Source organism: Nansenia antarctica (assembly GCF_963989245.1).
Source record: "Nansenia antarctica genome assembly, chromosome: 16".
Taxonomy (NCBI): Eukaryota; Metazoa; Chordata; class Actinopteri; order Argentiniformes; family Microstomatidae; genus Nansenia; species Nansenia antarctica.
In genome coordinates, this window is record NC_137686.1 from 16,472,544 (window position 1) to 16,489,789 (window position 17,246).

The following is a 17,246-nucleotide window of genomic DNA, read 5'->3' on the forward strand; positions in this document are numbered from 1 at the left end:
ATATTGTGATTATCGCTTTTGTGAAAGCACTTCATCCACAGTACAGTAGTGCACTTGTGTGGTAATAAGTCACTTCTGTATTCATAACAGCACCCCTATTCCACAGACATGCACTTAAATTATTGTATGATAATAAACTATTTAAACTTTCAGCCTTGTTGTGCTGCATTATTATTAGCCAATTTGCGGTACCTCACGTGAATAATATTCTATGGTCCATCATGACATAAATAACAGAAGATAGAGCCGTCCTCATAATCATTAGAGATGACAACACCACTCCATTCCAGCAGGGGGCAGTAGCGACGCGGATCTGACGTTTGCGCCATCTGGCAGCAAACGCGACTTTTTTTCCCGGGAGAAAATCCAGACGACACTTTGGCGCCGAATGTTTCAATTGCAACACTGCGCGGGTTAAGTGGCTTGAGTTGTTGTTGTGACAATACTTGCTACCGTATTGTGTCGTCCAGAGTTGACATTCAAACATTATTGTGTACGACGAAACTGCAAGACAACATGCAGCGAAGCATCGCGTAAGTACTACTGTTTAACACTGCTGGTTCACCCAGAGCCTCTCTAACTATGTCGCAGACTGCTAATGGTTCACTGCTATGGTTCATCACGCTATCCTAATATCCAGCTAACAAAGCTGGAGGTGGAGGAGGTATATTACATTTACTAGATAGTTACATTCGTTACAACAGCTTGCTTACTAAATGAGGTCAGGTATGTCAGGTTTGCTTACCCAACAGAATAACATTCTGTATTCAACACAGAATGACTCTAGCAGAAAACGAAAGTCTAAAACTGATGAATCATCTCCTAAGGTCATGTCAGGCAAAAGAGTGTGTGGTTGGCGTGTGTGATTGAACTTTTAGTTTTGTTTCTGACATTTCTTCAATAATCTCCCCCTTCAAAAGGTCCTTCTTCCAGCCCAAAACAGGAAAGGAGAAGGAGAGCAAAAAGAAAGATGGACCGGTGAAAGAGAAACTGGTGAAAGAGAAACCGGTGAAAGAGTAAGTATATGCTGCGGGTGTCTCGGTCCAGTGGATCTACAAAATAAACCGACATTATCATTTTAGTAATTTACCAGTCGCTCTTACCCACATCGACTTACAATAAGTACATTAGTCTAGTAAAAGTGAAACATACGTTTTTTTAAAGTAAGTAAAAGTTAATCAAATACATCTGTCATCGAAAGTAAAACTTTACATAAGAAGAAGTGACGAAAGCAGTTGCAATGCTAGAGAAAGGAATATAACTGTTTGTTAGAACATGCCTGAGAATGTCTGAGACTGTTTTGGCCTTCATCAATATTGCAGTGGATAATATTGCAATATTATATATTTATATATATTTCAAAAGTAATAGCATGACCGTAGTTCACTGTATTTGCAATCATAGTCTTGTCTTTTCCATCCTTGCCAGGGTGGTGAAAAGCCCTCTCAAAGTCCAGAACGGAGTCCAGAATGAAGCTGATACACCTGCAAAGAAGGTCAGCAAACGCATCCGGGTGATCGTGGACAGTGACGAGGACGAGGCTCCATCTGGGAAAGAGCAGGCAGCCAACCAGGAACAAGTGGATAAAGCTTTGCAGCCCGAGAAGGAAAAGGTAAAGGTTCATTGATGCATATATAAATATGAAATAAATGACAGTTAATTTTACTTTTTATTGAGGGGATTGTGTATGGTAGTCTAAAGAGTGACTCCGCCTCCCCCCAAAGGAGGAAGTATTCAAGGCCACGCCCACTCCACTCTCCCCGCCGCCTGCGCCAGTGACCCCGAAAACCCCGGCTACCCCAGTCGCTGCGGAAACTCCGGCAACGCCCGCCTCCTCCACCACCCCTGGAACTCCCGCCACCCCGACCTCCGTCTCACCCTCCGGAATCCCCAAACGCAGGACTGGTCAGTTGATTGAGTTGATTGATTGATTGATTGATTAATGCACAATTATGACTTAAGTATCTATTCTAACAGACAATCAACCATTGAGTGGCAGACATCGAGAGAGATTTTGAAAGGAATGCCCAGAGAGATCTGGGCATTGTAGGTTTTTTCTGCGTCATGTTTTGGTTGACGACACAATGTCTCAGTATTTTACTATAAATGTTTACCATTTAGCAGACGCTTTGATCCAAAGCGACTTAGAATTAGAGATTACAGGGCCAGACTCCCCTGGAGTAACTTAGGGCTAAGTGCCTTGCTCAAAGGGCACACTAGTAGTGGTGTTCCCAGGTGGGATTTGAACTCGTGACCTCGTGATCACCAGTCCAACTCACTAGGCCACCACTACCACTTTGTCTCTCGTCTGTCCTCTCTCTGCAGCAAGGAAGCAGTTTCCCAAGAGAAAGCTTGACTGCAGGAGTGACGGTGAGAAGGAGAAGGAGGAGGAGGAGGAGGACGTGAAGGAGGAGAAGGGCCAGCAGAACAAAAGAGCCAGGGTTGAGAAAACACAGGACAGCACCACAGGTAAGTTTGACCTTCCTCCACCACACGCCTGTCCTTACCCCTTCTGTCTTCTGTCTCATCCCTCCTTTTCTTGCCCTCTGTAGAGAAAGAAGAAGAAGGGATGGAGGAAGGGGGAGAGGAGGCTAGTGGGGATAAACCTGAGGATGGAGAGATGGATGGGGAGAAGGCCATTGAGAAAGAGAAAGAGACGGCTGATGATGATGCAAAAGAGACCAAGGACAGCGAGATGGAGGTGGAAGAAAAGGATTTGAAAGATAAAACGAGTGCTGAATCAGAAAAGAAAGATTCAAAGGAGAAAACGAGTCCTAAATCAGAAAAGGAAGATTCAAAGGAGAAAACAAGTCCTCAATCAGGAAAGAAAGATTCTAAAGATAAAACGAGTCCTAAATCAGGAAAGAAAGATTCTAAAGATAAAACAAGTCCTAAATCAGGAAAGAAAGATTTGAAGGAGAAAAAAACTCCTAAGAGTCAAACTGAAACAAAGGCAGTGAAGGAGGGGAAAGAAATGAAAGAAGAGCGAGATGCGCCCAGAGGGAAAGACCAAGCCAAGAAATCCCCCATCAGCAGTTTCTTTGGTGAGATTTGCCTCCGTCTTGCATGTATTTACATAGCACATTAACATTTTTACATAATTCAGTGTGCTTTTTGTCAGGTTGCGAGAAGTCAAATGATTTGGTTTCTCCTCCCGTATCCGCTAGCCCCCAGGAAAGCTGCCGTGAAGATGGAAAACACAGAGAAGAGCGAGAAAAAGGAGATGAAGAAGGAGGAGAAGAGTGAGGGAGAGAAAAAGGTGGAGGAAAAGAAGAAGAGTTCCACAGAGGACAACAAAGACAACAAAGGGTAAGTTAAAGGGGAGGTACAAGACTTAATTCCCTTTAAATTAAACGAATAAAGTAACGATCTCTGAACACCTATGATGATTCCAATGTGTTGCCCGACACAAGGGTGTGTAACTGAAGTGATGGTGGAGTTAATCAGTGTGTCCTCCTCCCAGGGTGAAGGCTGAGGCTGAGACCCAGGCCCAGTATGACCCCAGCAGGTCACAGTACCACCCGGTGGAGCACGCCTGCTGGGGGCGGGGACAGAGGTAGGACCAACCCCCTGTCACATGGCCACGCCCTGCTGCCAAGAGCTGTGTGTGTGTGTGTGTGTGTGTGTGTGTGTGTGTGTGTGTGTGTGTGTGTGAGAGAGTGTGAGAGTGTGAGAGTGTGAGAGTGTGTGTGTGTGTGTGTGTGTGTGTGTGTGTGTGTGGAAGAGAGGGGGGGTGTGTGTATGTGTGTGTACTCGTGCGCGCGCAGCCTTTCCGCGAACCTGCTCGAACACTTTCCGTGAGCAGCGCTGAAAAATGTGCCAAAAGAAAGGTGTGTGTGTGCTACCCTCTTCTGAGTGGTGTGTGTGTGTGTGTGTGTGTCAAAGCATTGATGTTCCCTCAATCTCTTTTTTCCAGTACATGTCTCGGATGGAACGAAGTTCCTTTGAATATCAATGAGCTCTGAAATCATCCCCCTCTCCCCTGACTCTCCCTCCCTCTTCCTCTCTCTCTCTCTCTCTCTCTCTCTCTCTCTCTCTCTCTCTCTCTCTCACTTGTGCTTTAACAGGGTTCCATATTTGGCTGTAGCTCGCACCTTTGAGAAGATTGAGGAAGAATCTGGCAGGTCAGATTACCACATGATTATGCCCCAGAGCTTTGCCTTCCAAGTTTGTTTAGGCCTGAAGGGACTAATCTCCTTCTTTTCCGTTAGGCTGAGGAACATCGAGACGTTGTCAAACCTCCTACGCTCTGTGATCGTCCTCTCCCCGGGTAAATAGCTTTTTGCGTTCTCAAATGTGTGATTTCTGTGTGCCGGTTTTAGTAGCTAAGATATCACTGCCGGCTGACACAATATCTGCTCTGTAGGTGTGAACAAAAAGCTTCAGGACTGCTCGTGTGTGGATGAGCCAAAATTGCGCGCACGCACACACACACACACGAATACACACAGACAGATGGTGCTGATGCGAGGGGTATGTGTCGATTGTGCGTCCCACAGATGACCTGCTGTGCTGCATCTACCTGTGTCTGAATCAGCTGGGACCTGCCTACCTGGGGGTGGAGCTGGGAGTGGGAGAGACGGTACTGATGAGAGCCGTTGCCCAAGCAACCGGTAAGACGGCAACAAACACACACTGACGCACACACACACTGACGCACGCACACACCACGCGCACACACACACACACACACACACACACACACACACACACACTAGTATGCACATGCTCATGCTCACTGACTCATGCACACAGGCACACGCACACACACACACACACACTCTCGCAACCTTATTGTTGCGTCTTTCGCTTTCAGTGTCGCACGCATTGACTGTCTTATTCTTGTTGCCAGGGCGACAATTGGACAAAATCAAGGCAGAGGCACAAGAGAAGGGGGACTTGGGCTTGGTGGCAGAGAGTTCCCGTAGCAACCAGAGAATGATGTTTGCCCCGGCCAATCTGACGGCAGGGGGCGTGTTCAGCAAACTGAAGGAGATTGCCAGCATGAGCGGGAACTCTGTGAGTTTGATCCGTTCTCAGTCTCCCACTGTGTTCACACCCTCGCCGACCAACTGCCAAGTGTTCTACCAAGCTCCTTCTAAACATTCTACTTGTGTTTTATTCAGTCCGAGAAATGCAGGACATAAGCCCAGACTGAATGTACTTGTTCTTTGGTTATGCTTTCTCTATTGATTCAGTATTCCGTCTCTCTCTCTCTCTGAATCTCACCGCTCTTCTTCCCTCAGGCTATGAATAAGAAAATCGACATCATCAAAGGTCTCTTTGTAGCCTGCCGCTTCTCTGAGGCCAGATACATTGTTAGGTAAAAGAACTTTCACGGTATTACCTGTCTGCGCACGCACGCACAAACACAGGCCTCCGCGTATCTACGCAGTCACGCACACACACACACGCACACAGGCACATTCCTGGTCGTCAGGGTAACAGGCTCCCAGGTCTCAATTGGTTTTGATTGACAGGTCTCTGGCGGGGAAGCTGAGGATCGGCCTGGCTGAGCAGAGTGTCCTGGCAGCCTTGGGTCAGGCCGTCTGTCTGACTCCTCCTGGACAAGGTTAACACCAGCACCCTCCCTCTCACCTCTACCCCACCCTCCTCTCACCACTACCCCACCCTCCTCTCACCACTACCCCACCCTCCTCTCACCTCTACCCCACCCTCCCTCTCACCACTACCCCACCCTCCTCTCACCTCTACCCCACCCTCCTCTCACCTCTACCCCACCCTCCCTCTCACCACTACCCCACCCTCCTCTCACCTCTACCCCACCCTCCTCTCACCTCTACCCCACCCTCCCTCTCACCACTACCCCACCCTCCTCTCACCACTACCCCACCCTCCTCTCTCACCACTACCCCACCCTCCTCTCACCACTACCCCACCCTCCTCTCACCACTACCCCACCCTCCTCTCTCACCACTACCCCACCCTCCTATCGACATCTCCCCATGGCATCTCCAGATCACTTAGACGGTGGTGTGTGTGTATATGTGTGTGTGTGTGTGTGTGTGTGTGTGTGTGTGTGTGTGTGTTTTCCCAGATTTCCCTCCTACTAAGCTGAATGCTGGGAAGGGGATGAGTGCAGAAAGCAAGAAAGCCTGGATAGATGAGAAGACCCTGATCCTGAAACAGACCTACTGGTATGTAAACAGGCCTACTGGTATGTAAACAGACCTACTGGTATGTAAACAGTCCTACTGGTATGTAGACAGACCTACTGGTATGTAAACAGGCCTACTGGTATGTAAACAGCCCTACTGGTATGTAGACAGACCTACTGGTATGTAAACAGGCCTACTGGTATGTAGACAGGCCTACTGGTATGTAAACAGGCCTACTGGTATGTAAACAGCCCTACTGGTATGTAGACAGACCTACTGGTATGTAAACAGACCTACTGGTATGTAAACAGGCCTACTGGTATGTAAACAGCCCTACTGGTATGTAGACAGACCTACTGGTATGTAAACAGGCCTACTGGTATGTAGACAGGCCTACTGGTATGTAAACAGGCCTACTGGTATGTAAACAGCCCTACTGGTATGTAGACAGACCTACTGGTATGTAAACAGGCCTACTGGTATGTAAACAGCCCTACTGGTATGTAAACAGGCCTACTGGTATGTAAACAGCCCTACTGGTATGTAAACAGGCCTACTGGTATGTAAACAGGCCTACTGGTATGTAGACAGACCTACTGGTATGTAAACAGCCCTACTGGTATGTAAACAGCCCTACTGGTATGTAAACAGCCCTACTGGTATGTAAACAGGCCTACTGGTATGTAAACAGGCCTACTGGTATGTAGACAGACCTACTGGTATGTAAACAGGCCTACTGGTATGTAAACAGGCCTACTGGTATGTAAACAGCCCTACTGGTATGTAAACAGGCCTACTGGTATGTAAACAGGCCTACTGGTATGTAAACAGCCCTACTGGTATGTAAACAGGCCTACTGGTATGTAAACAGGCCTACTGGTATGTAAACAGGCCTACTGGTATGTAAACAGACCTACTGGTATGTAAACAGGCCTACTGGTATGTAAACCGACCTACTGGTATGTAGACAGACCTACTGGTATGTAAACAGGCCTACTGGTATGTAGACAGGCCTACTGGTATGTAAACAGGCCTACTGGTATGTAAACAGGCCTACTGGTATGTAAACAGACCTACTGGTATGTAAACAGGCCTACTGGTATGTAGACAGACCTACTGGTATGTAAACAGCCCTACTGGTATGTAGACAGGCCTACTGCTATGTAAACAGGCCTACTGGTATGTAAACAGGCCTACTGGTATGTAGACAGGCCTACTGGTATGTAAACAGGCCTACTGGTATGTAAACAGCCCTACTGGTATGTAAACAGACCTACTGGTATGTAAACAGGCCTACTGGTATGTAAACAGCCCTACTGGTATGTAAACAGGCCTACTGGTATGTAGACAGGCCTACTGGTATGTAGACAGACCTACTGGTATGTAAACAGGCCTACTGGTATGTAAACAGCCCTACTGGTATGTAAACAGGCCTACTGGTATGTAAACAGCCCTACTGGTATGTAAACAGGCCTACTGGTATGTAAACAGGCCTACTGGTATGTAAACAGCCCTACTGGTATGTAAACAGCCCTACTGGTATGTAGACAGCCCTACTGGTATGTAAACAGCCCTACTGGTATGTAGACAGGCCTACTGGTATGTAAACAGACCTACTGGTATGTAAACAGACCTACTGGTATGTAAACAGCCCTACTGGTATGTAAACAGCCCTACTGGTATGTAGACAGGCCTACTGGTATGTAGACAGACCTACTGGTATGTAAACAGCCCTACTGGTATGTAGACAGGCCTACTGGTATGTAAACAGCCCTACTGGTATGTAGACAGGCCTACTGGTATGTAAACAGCCCTACTGGTATGTAAACAGGCCTACTGGTATGTAAACAGGCCTACTGGTATGTAGACAGGCCTACTGGTATGTAAACAGACCTACTGGTATGTAAACAGACCTACTGGTATGTAAACAGCCCTACTGGTATGTAAACAGGCCTACTGGTATGTAAACAGGCCTACTGGTATGTAAACAGCCCTACTGGTATGTAAACAGGCCTACTGGTATGTAAACAGGCCTACTGGTATGTAAACAGCCCTACTGGTATGTAAACAGCCCTACTGGTATGTAAACAGCCCTACTGGTATGTAGACAGGCCTACTGGTATGTAAACAGGCCACAGTCAATGCTGTGACCTCACTGTGACCTCTCTACATGTCCTCTTCCTGTATCCCCCCCCTCCCTTCCATCCATCCATCTCTGCCGTGGTCATTGGCTTGACTGTTTGGCTCTAACTGATTTTGATTGTGTTTCTCCTCCTATCAGTGAGATGCCCAACTATGACGTCATCGTCCCGGTCCTGGTGAAAGAGGGCATCGACCAACTGCCCAATCACTGTAAACTCACGCCAGGTACTGACTGTCTACCGTGTGTGTGTCTACCGTGTGTGTTTACCGTGTGTGTTTACTGTGTGTGTGTGTGTGTGTGTGTGTGTGTGTGTGTGCGTGTGTGCGTGTGTGTGTGTCTACCGTGTGTGTGTGTGTGTGTGTGTGTTTTTATAACAACCTCTCTCTCCCCCCCCCCCCCTCAGGTGTCCCATTGAGGCCCATGCTTGCCCACCCCACCAAAGGCGTAGGAGAGGTGATGAAGAGGTTTGACGAAGCCACCTTCACCTGCGAGTACAAGTACGACGGGGAGCGAGCGCAGGTGTGTGTGTGTGTGTGTGCATGTATGTGCAACTCATTTTTGTCTTTGTAATTGTGCACCATATGTCATATACATTCCCTGTATGCATCCACTTAGTGTGTGAATGTGTGAGTGTGTGCTCCTGTTCTCAATTAATCTCCTTCGTTAGACTTGCTGTTCTTCACAGGCAGACAATAGGGGGGGGGGTGTGTGTGTGTGTGTGTGTGTGTGTGTGTGCGTGCTTGGTGTCAAAGCAGAGCAGTTAGTATTCCTTGAGGAGTGAGAGTGCTTGTATTTTCGAGGCAGACTATAGTGCTTCCTGTGTATCTACTTGGTGTGTGTGTGTTTGTGTGTGTTCGTGCGTGTGCGTGTTCTGAAGAACAGACAGACACACACACACACACACACACACACACACACACAGTCCATAGTGCTTCTACTGTGGATCTACATACTGTGTGTGGGTGTCCTTCTAAAGAACAGACGCACACATACACACTGACCGTAGTGCACCTAGTGTGTACTCGTATCGAGTGTGTGTGCGTGTGTGTGTGCGTGCGTCAGTTCTCATAGAAGCAGCCCGTGCTGCTGTGTAGCCTGAGGCGCTGGGAGCTCCTCCCAGAGGAGGCATTACACAGAGCAGCGTGACGTCCTCTTCCCCCTCCTTTATCGAATTCGCCTGCAGTCCGAACTTCCCTCCTTTAACCACCGGGGGGAGCTCAAGCACACAGGCTGTCGGAGCCACAACAGCAGCTGTGTACTGTCCTGCCTCTCTAGGCAGAACTCTCTCTCTGTCTCTGTCTCTGTCTCTCGCTCTCTCTCTCTCCCCCCCCTTCTCTCTCTCTCTCCTCTCTCTCTCTCTCTCCTCTCTCTCTCTCTCTCTCTCTCTCTCTCTACCCACCCAGTGGGAGACTGCAGTGCCTGTTGTGGATTATTAGATTAGTATTATTGATTTCGATGTCAAATTGTCTTTTGATTGGCCAGATCCATATTCTGGAGAATGGAGAAGTGCGTATTTTCAGTCGCAACCAGGAAGACAACACGACCAAATATCCTGACATTATCGCCCGTATCCCCCAGGTAATAACCCCCCCCCACTCCCCCTACACACACACACAGTCCCACCCCCACCCCCACCCTCTTTATGAACTAAAGCACACAGCACTCACTGCCTGGATACAATAACTTCCCTCTCCCTATCTTTCCATATCTCTCTCTCCCTATGCTTCCATATCTCTCTCTCCCTATCCTTCCATCTCTCTCTCCCTATCCTCCCATCTCTCTCTCTCCCTATCCTTCCATCTCTCTCCCTATCCTTCCATCTCTCTCTCCCTATCCTTCCATCTCTCTCTCCCTATCCTCCCATCTCTCTCTCTCCCTATCCTCCCATCTCTCTCTCTCCCTATCCTTCCATCTCTCTCTCTCCCTATCCTTCCATCTCTCTCTCTCCCTATCCTACCATCTCTCTCTCCCTATCATCCCATCTCTCTCTCCCTATCCTACCATCTCTCCCTATCCTTCCATCTCTCTCTCTCTCCCTATCCTCCCATCTCTCCCTATCCTTCCATCTCTCTCTCCCTATCCTCCCATCTCTCTCTCTCTCCCTATCCTCCCATCTCTCTCTCTCTCTATCCTTCCATCTCTCTCTCTCCCTATCCTTCCATCTCTCTCTCCCTATCCTTCCATCTCTCTCTCCCTATCCTCCCATCTCTCTCTCCCTATCCTACCATCTCTCTCTCCCTATCCTACCATCTCTCTCTCCCCCGCCCCCCCCAGGTGAAGAAGGGATCGGTGGTGTCCTGTGTGGTGGACTCAGAGGCGGTGGCGTGGGACAGAGAGAAGAAACAGATCCAACCGTTCCAGGTTCTCACCACCAGGAAGAGAAAGGTCAGGAGAGAGAGAGAGAGAGAGAGAGAGAGAGAGGGATGACGGTGGGGCGGGAGAAGGGATACAAAGAACACAGGACGATAGGAATTAGGATTGAGTATTCCTGGCACGCGAGCTATGGTCGCGTTGTGTTAACGGTCAATGTCGCGTTGTGTTGTGTGCCAGGACGTGGACGCTTCGGAGATCAAGGTCCAAGTGTGCGTGTACGCCTTTGACCTGCTGTACCTCAATGGAGAGGTAAGTGATGGTGATGATGGTGATGGTGATAATGAGGAATACTGGAGGCTGTAATTAAACATTGATTGCAATTCCGTGTGTCTCTCTCCCTCCCTCTCCCCGTCTGTCTCCCTCTCTCTCTCTCTCTCTCTCTCTCTCTCTCTCTCTCTCTCTCTCTCCCTCTCTCTCCCTCCCTCTCCCTGACTCTCTCTCCCTCCCTCCCTCCCTCCCTCCCTCTCTCTCCCCCTCCCTCCCTCTCCCCCCCCCCCCCCCCCCCCAGTCCCTAGTGAAGCAGCCCCTCTCCAGGCGCAGGGCTCTGCTGAAAGAGAGCTTTGAGGAGCGGGAGGGAGAGTTTGTGTTTGCTCGCGCCATTGACTCAGACAACACCGACTTCATCGCCGAGTTCCTGGAGCAGTCTGTAAAAGGTGTGTGTGTATGTGTGTGAGTGCGCGCGCGTGTGCGTGTGCAGATAAGGCCTATTTCTATGTAGTCCCTCACCTGGAGCTGTGCATCTGTGTGTAACTAATAGGATAGTGTTGTGTTGTCTTATCTGTGCGGATCAGACTCCTGCGAGGGGCTCATGGTGAAGACTCTGGAGAAAGAAGCCACGTATGAAATTGCGAAGCGCTCTCACAACTGGCTCAAGGTACCCAGGCAGTGATGTATACACACACACACACACACACACACACACACACACATCCCCACCCACCTACTGTATAGTTCCTTACTGTGTGTGTGTGTGTGTGTGTGTGTGTCTCCCCCCCCCTGCAGCTGAAGAAGGACTACCTGGACGGGGTGGGAGACACGGTGGACCTGTGTGTGGTGGGGGCCTACCTGGGGAAGGGCAAGAGGGCGGGCACCTACGGAGGCTTCCTGCTGGCCTGCTACAACGAGGACAACGAGGAGTTCCAGTCTGTCTGCAAGGTGTGTGTGTGTCTTGTTTCTTTTCTGCCTGTGTGAGTGTGTGTGTGTGTGTGTCTTGTTTGTTTATGTGTATGGAATGGAATGGAATGGACTTTATTTGTCATTGCTACAGTACAGGTACCAAACAACGAAATTTAGGAGGGGTGGCTCCCCTGGTGTTAGGAAAGGAAAAAAAAAAAAAACATTTTAGAAAAAGCATAAATGCATAAAATCACAAGAAGGTAAGGAGCTGGTTTACATCAATAAAGGCTATGTACACAATCCACTGTACTATACTGCACAGATAGTGTAGGGTAGTGGTGGTCTAGTGGATAGTGAGTTGGACTTGGGATCGGAAGGTTGTGAGTTCAAATCCCGCCTGAAGCCACACCACTACCAGTGTGCCCTTGGGTAAGGCACTTAGCCCTCAGTTACTCCAGGGGGAATGTCCCTGTAATTCGTAATTGTAAGTCGCTTTGGATAAAAGCGTCTGCTAAATGGCAAAATTAAAATTAAAAATTAAAATTAAAATTAAAATTATAGTGTGTGCACAGATAGTATGTGTGTGTATATGTGTGTATGTGTGTATGTGTGTGTGTGTGTGTGTCTTGTTTGTTTCTGCCTGTGTGTGTGTGTCTTGTTTGTTTCTGTGTATGTGTGTGTATGTATGTATGTGTGTGTGTGTGTGTGTGTGTCCGTCCGTCCCTTTGCGTCTGTTCGTGCCTACCCACCTGTCTGTAAGGTTACTTAAGTCTCTGTTGGCCTGCCTCTCGGAAAGGTGACAGCCCCAGGCGTTACACGATGAATGCGCTTGTGCGCATGGGAATTCAGGCCCAAACCCGTGTTCTTCTGCTCTGCTGAACGTCTCATCCGCCGGCACACCGGGGGAATAGACTCTCATTGCTTTTTGTCTTTCCCTTTTTCCTCAGATTGGGACAGGCTTCAAGGATGAAGATTTGGAGCAACATTATACATTCTTAAAGGTACAGAGCCTCTTTAGCTGCTGCCTCTGCTGCTGCTGCTGCTGTGTTTGCCTGAGTGTTAACTGTTCCCTGGCCAAGCCCGCCAGAGTCCGTCATACGGAGGTTCACTTCAAACCTTTGCGATTGTCTCTTCCAGGAGCACATTCTGCCAAAGCCCCGCCCCTATTACCGCGTGGACCAATCGACGGAGCCCGACGTGTGGCTCGATGCGGTGCAAGTCTGGGAAGTGAAGTGCGCCGACCTATCGCTGTCGCCGGTTTACAAGGCCGGCATAGGATTGGTCAGTTTGCCTCCCGTCCGTCCTGGGTTATTTTGACAGTTCAGGGTTCTGCTGCTCTCCGACCACACTAGAGTCTAGACTCTAATGGGTCTTCAATGGAGGTTTTCTATAGAACATAGTTTTTAAGTCTACTTAATCTGTTGGAGGAATGCATCTCTTACATACCTAAGTTAAACATGTACACGTTGACTGTGTTTGATACTCAATTTATTCTAGATGATTCTAATGACCGATTGCATTGATTTTGTGGCACTTAAATTGGTCCCTCCAGGCGCCTGACATTGTGTAACACAGGCAGAGCATAATTAACCAAACTGGCTGCAATTTCCAGCACCTTGCGTTCACATTGACGTCACTCTCCTCAGTACAGTATACAAGATGATTTATCGCTCTTATCTCCTCTACCTCCCCTCCCCCCTCCTCTCTCCCCCCTCCCCCCCCCCCTCCTCTGTACCAGGTTGACCCAGAGAAGGGCATCTCTCTGCGCTTCCCCCGGTTCCTCAGGATCAGAGATGACAAGAAGCCCGAGGATGCCACCTCAGGGGAGCAGGTAAAGGGCAGGCGCTGGGGGAGGATCATAGAGATGGGGGGGGGGGAGGGGTTGTTCTACTATCTGTCACTGGTGCCTAGGTTGCTTGACTTGACTTTATTGATCCCAGATGTCAGTCAAATGACTGAAACACAAGGTCCTTTACATACGACAAACAAATGCATAATGGAAACAGTGTTTCTAGGGAAACGCCCGAGCGCCGGTCTCGCCGCGAGCCTGTTCAAACACTTCCCCTCACCCAGCGAGAGAAACGCTGACGTGTAGCAGCAGTGTAAAGGGGTTGTGTGAGCTTACAGCAGCGAGGTGGGAGTGAGAGAGACGCTTTGCTGAAGCAAAGGTGCAAAACACCAAGTTAGAGATCTTTTATGGTATTATGACAAGTCTAAAGGTGTACAGATAATTTTGGTTCGTTATGAGGGGCGCTACAGTCTAGGTAATTATGGGAAACAACTGATAGAAATAAGAGAATAAAGCATTGGTCACAACACAGTGAGTCTGTGTGTCTCGACCACTGACTTGTATCGATGGAAATAGTTGTTATGGTGATTTCCTGTCTCAATGTCACTCTGGTTTTTTTCGTTTTGTCACCATATTGATTTTGTATTCTTTCCATGTCTGATTTCACTGATTTTGTTTTCTCTCAGATTGCTGATTTGTACAAGAAACAGCAGCAGATTCAGAATCAGGGAGACAAAGCTGATGTGGAAGACTACTATTGATCCCATTGTACGTCCAGCCAACCAACATCTGCACTTGAATATTACAATTGTACATAGGTTGTTTTAATGATTAACGTGAATAAAGGCTCTGCCAATGTGATGATATTAAAACATTTGGTGTTGAATGCAAGTGAATAAAAATAAAAATAAAGCCAATTTTATATTCAACTTTGGGTGTCTGTGATTATAACAAGTAGGGTTAGGGGAGGATGGATTTCCCCCCCAAAAGTATGAAAGTTACCGACATGTAGGATATGTGAAATGTGTGGAAGTCATACTACAGTAGATTTGTCTTTCCATGTAGGCTGAATTGACTACCCACTATTAGAACGATTCATGCAGTCCCTTCTGATTTTAGTCACGAAATTGTGAGGGTGTTACACAGCAGGCCTGGCGCCTGAACCAACACCGTGGGTGGGCGGCGGGGGGCTTGGTGCCCCTGGAATATAAAAAAACTTTTGATCGGGTGGGCAAGACGCACTACTGCTACCGCTGTAGGCTTGCAAAATTAAACCAATTCTATGAACAGTGTGGTTGAGTTCAGGATTAAGTGTTTCTCAGAATAAAAAATGTTGAAATGTGTTTCGTTTACTGCATACATTTTAACAAACCGTAAGCTCTAAGTAGTATGTAGTATGGTTCGTGTGTAGTAGATATCTTTAGTCAACAGTATGCAGTATGAGCTTTTGGTCACGGCTCTGGACTGGACTTAACAGAGCTTGAAAATGCTTTTTAGTCTAGGATTAATCTGTGACTGGGATTACAGTGTGTCTGGGAGACCGGCTATTTGTGTTCATGCAGAAGAATGTTGGGGACGAACCAAGGAGACTGCTGCTGCCGTGATGTTTTAAAAAAAGAAAAATGTGTTGGACGGAACCAAGGAACAGGACAAAAGAACTGCAATTTCCAGCCTGCATTAGAAGATGGAAATCCACTAAGCGGTCTCTAGCAGGAATCAATCCACTACTGGAGATACTGCAGGTCAGACAGAGAGCCAAGGACAGGCGGTCAAGCACTAAAGAGGATTTGAGATTTTAGCGTTTGTGCACACACACACAGTGGCAATGCCATGTTAGGTTGTTGACTATATGTTTGTATGAGAGAGTGTGTGTGTGTGTGATGTGTTTGTAAGTGAGTTTACACATGAGGTGGTTTGGTGAATGCAGGCTTCTTGTCAGGTGACACAGACGCTTTCTAATTATAAACATAATCCCTGGTGTACAGTACATGCGATTTGGTTGAAACGGTGTTGGTTTAGTAGGTGTGTGTGCAAGGATGTGGTTGTCTGTATGTAAGTCAGCGTGTGCACATAAGAGGTTGTTTTAAATAATGCATGCATAGTGTGGTTGTGTTGTGTCTGTATATGTGAATGACATTGTGTAGAGGTTGTACGCCCGCACCAAACAACCGCCTGTGTGTGTGTGTGTGTGTAATATGGCTGTCAGAGTGTGTATGTGGAAGCAAGTGGGCTCTGGGCTATGACCTGCGGCTGGTGCTGTGTGTGTCTGCTAAATAGGTGGCAGAGGAGTAGGTGGAAGAGGAGGACGAGGAGGAAGAGGAGGAGAACGGAGTCTTTGTGACGGCAATGTAGATTTTCTTGCCAACTGTGAAATGTTGATTTTCGTGCCCTTTTCCATCTGTTTCTGCCATTGTGCTTTCTATCTCAGACAGTTTTCTCTTTTTGAACATCTCCAAATCTCACTCAGCATGCACTCACTTCCTCCTCTGTTGATGAATAAAATGCAGCATCTGCTGGTCTATTGATATTTAAAAAATGATGAAATTAAAAACCAACAAAATTAGTCATTTAGCAGGTGTTTGTACAGTAGGAAATTAGCTGTTTACCATTTCCAACAGGGGAGGCTGGAAATCTCTACATCCACCTCTACATCCACCTCTACATCCCTCCACCTCTACATCCCTCCACCTCTACATCCCTCCACCTCTACATCCCAGTGGAGGGATGTAAAGGTGGAGGGATGTAAAGGTGGAGGGATGTAAAGGTGGAGGGATGTAAAGGTGGAGGGATGTAGAGATGGAGGGATGTAGAGGTGGATGTAGAGGTGGAGGGATGTAGAGGTGGATGTAGAGATGGAGGGATGTAGAGGTGGATGTAGAGGTGGAGGGATGTAGAGGTGGATGTAGAGATGGAGGGATGTAGAGGTGGATGTAGAGATGGAGGGATGTAGAGGTGGATGTAGAGGTGGAGGGATGTAGAGGTGGATGTAGAGGTGGAGGGATGTAGAGGTGGATGTAGAGATGGAGGGATGTAGAGGTGGATGTAGAGATGGAGGGATGTAGAGGTGGAGGGATGTAGAGATGGAGGGATGTAGAGGTGGATGTAGAGGTGGAGGGATGTAGAGGTGGAGGGATGTAGAGGTGGAGGGATGTAGAGGTGGAGGGATGTAGAGGTGGAGGGATGTAGAGGTGGATGTAGAGGTGGAGGGATGTAGAGGTGGAGGGATGTAGAGGTGGAGGGATGTAGAGGTGGATGTAGAGGTGGAGGGATGTAGAGATGGAGGGATGTAGAGATGGAGGGATGTAGAGGTGGAGGGATGTAGAGGTGGAGGGATGTAGCAGTGGTGGTATTTACCGAGGGGCAGCTGGCAGCTGGTAGTAGTGTACAGCTGTGCTGCAGCTCTCCAGCTCCGTCTCCACAGAGGCCTCCTGCCCTTTTCTACTCTTCCCCGTTCAATCTTCCTGACTGTTAGCTCAGATGTACTGTACTAAACTGCTCCGCTGAACGCCCCCTCCCCCTACACACACACACACCTGAGAACTGAACCGAGACCAGATATCCTACCACCTGACCTCTCTCTCTCTCACTGTCAAATAACGGGGCTTTTCTCTGATCCACTTGATGGAGCACCTGAACCCCCCCCGCCGCCGCCCCCCACCCATGAAAAAGAGAACCAACTGACACATCAAATCACCGTCAACGGCCT

General features: G+C 48.1%; 1 protein-coding gene across 1 annotated transcript; it reads left to right on the forward strand.

Annotated features, from left to right (window-relative positions):
* Positions 1–375: 375 nt before the first annotated feature.
* On the forward strand, positions 376–14,335 carry lig1 (ligase I, DNA, ATP-dependent). The gene is made up of 27 exons (XM_080546921.1): positions 376–533; positions 921–1,016; positions 1,429–1,612; positions 1,725–1,905; positions 2,326–2,469; positions 2,553–3,044; positions 3,168–3,309; positions 3,464–3,556; positions 4,068–4,124; positions 4,212–4,270; positions 4,500–4,613; positions 4,853–5,019; positions 5,247–5,323; positions 5,481–5,572; positions 6,059–6,158; positions 8,401–8,486; positions 8,666–8,781; positions 9,745–9,840; positions 10,537–10,647; positions 10,813–10,884; positions 11,144–11,288; positions 11,427–11,509; positions 11,638–11,790; positions 12,699–12,752; positions 12,889–13,032; positions 13,490–13,582; positions 14,227–14,335. The coding sequence occupies exons 1-27, from the start codon at positions 517–519 to the stop codon at positions 14,299–14,301; spliced, it is 3,243 nt and encodes a 1,080-aa protein (XP_080403047.1). The 5' UTR covers positions 376–516; the 3' UTR covers positions 14,302–14,335.
* Positions 14,336–17,246: the final 2,911 nt, after the last annotated feature.

Excerpts from the sequence above, each read along its gene's own strand:
- lig1 (XM_080546921.1), top strand. Across the intron at positions 3,310-3,463 it reads GACAACAAAGACAACAAAGG|GGTGAAGGCTGAGGCTGAGA; the intron begins GTAAGTTAAAGG and ends TCCTCCTCCCAG. Across the intron at positions 11,791-12,698 it reads AGTTCCAGTCTGTCTGCAAG|ATTGGGACAGGCTTCAAGGA; the intron begins GTGTGTGTGTGT and ends CTTTTTCCTCAG.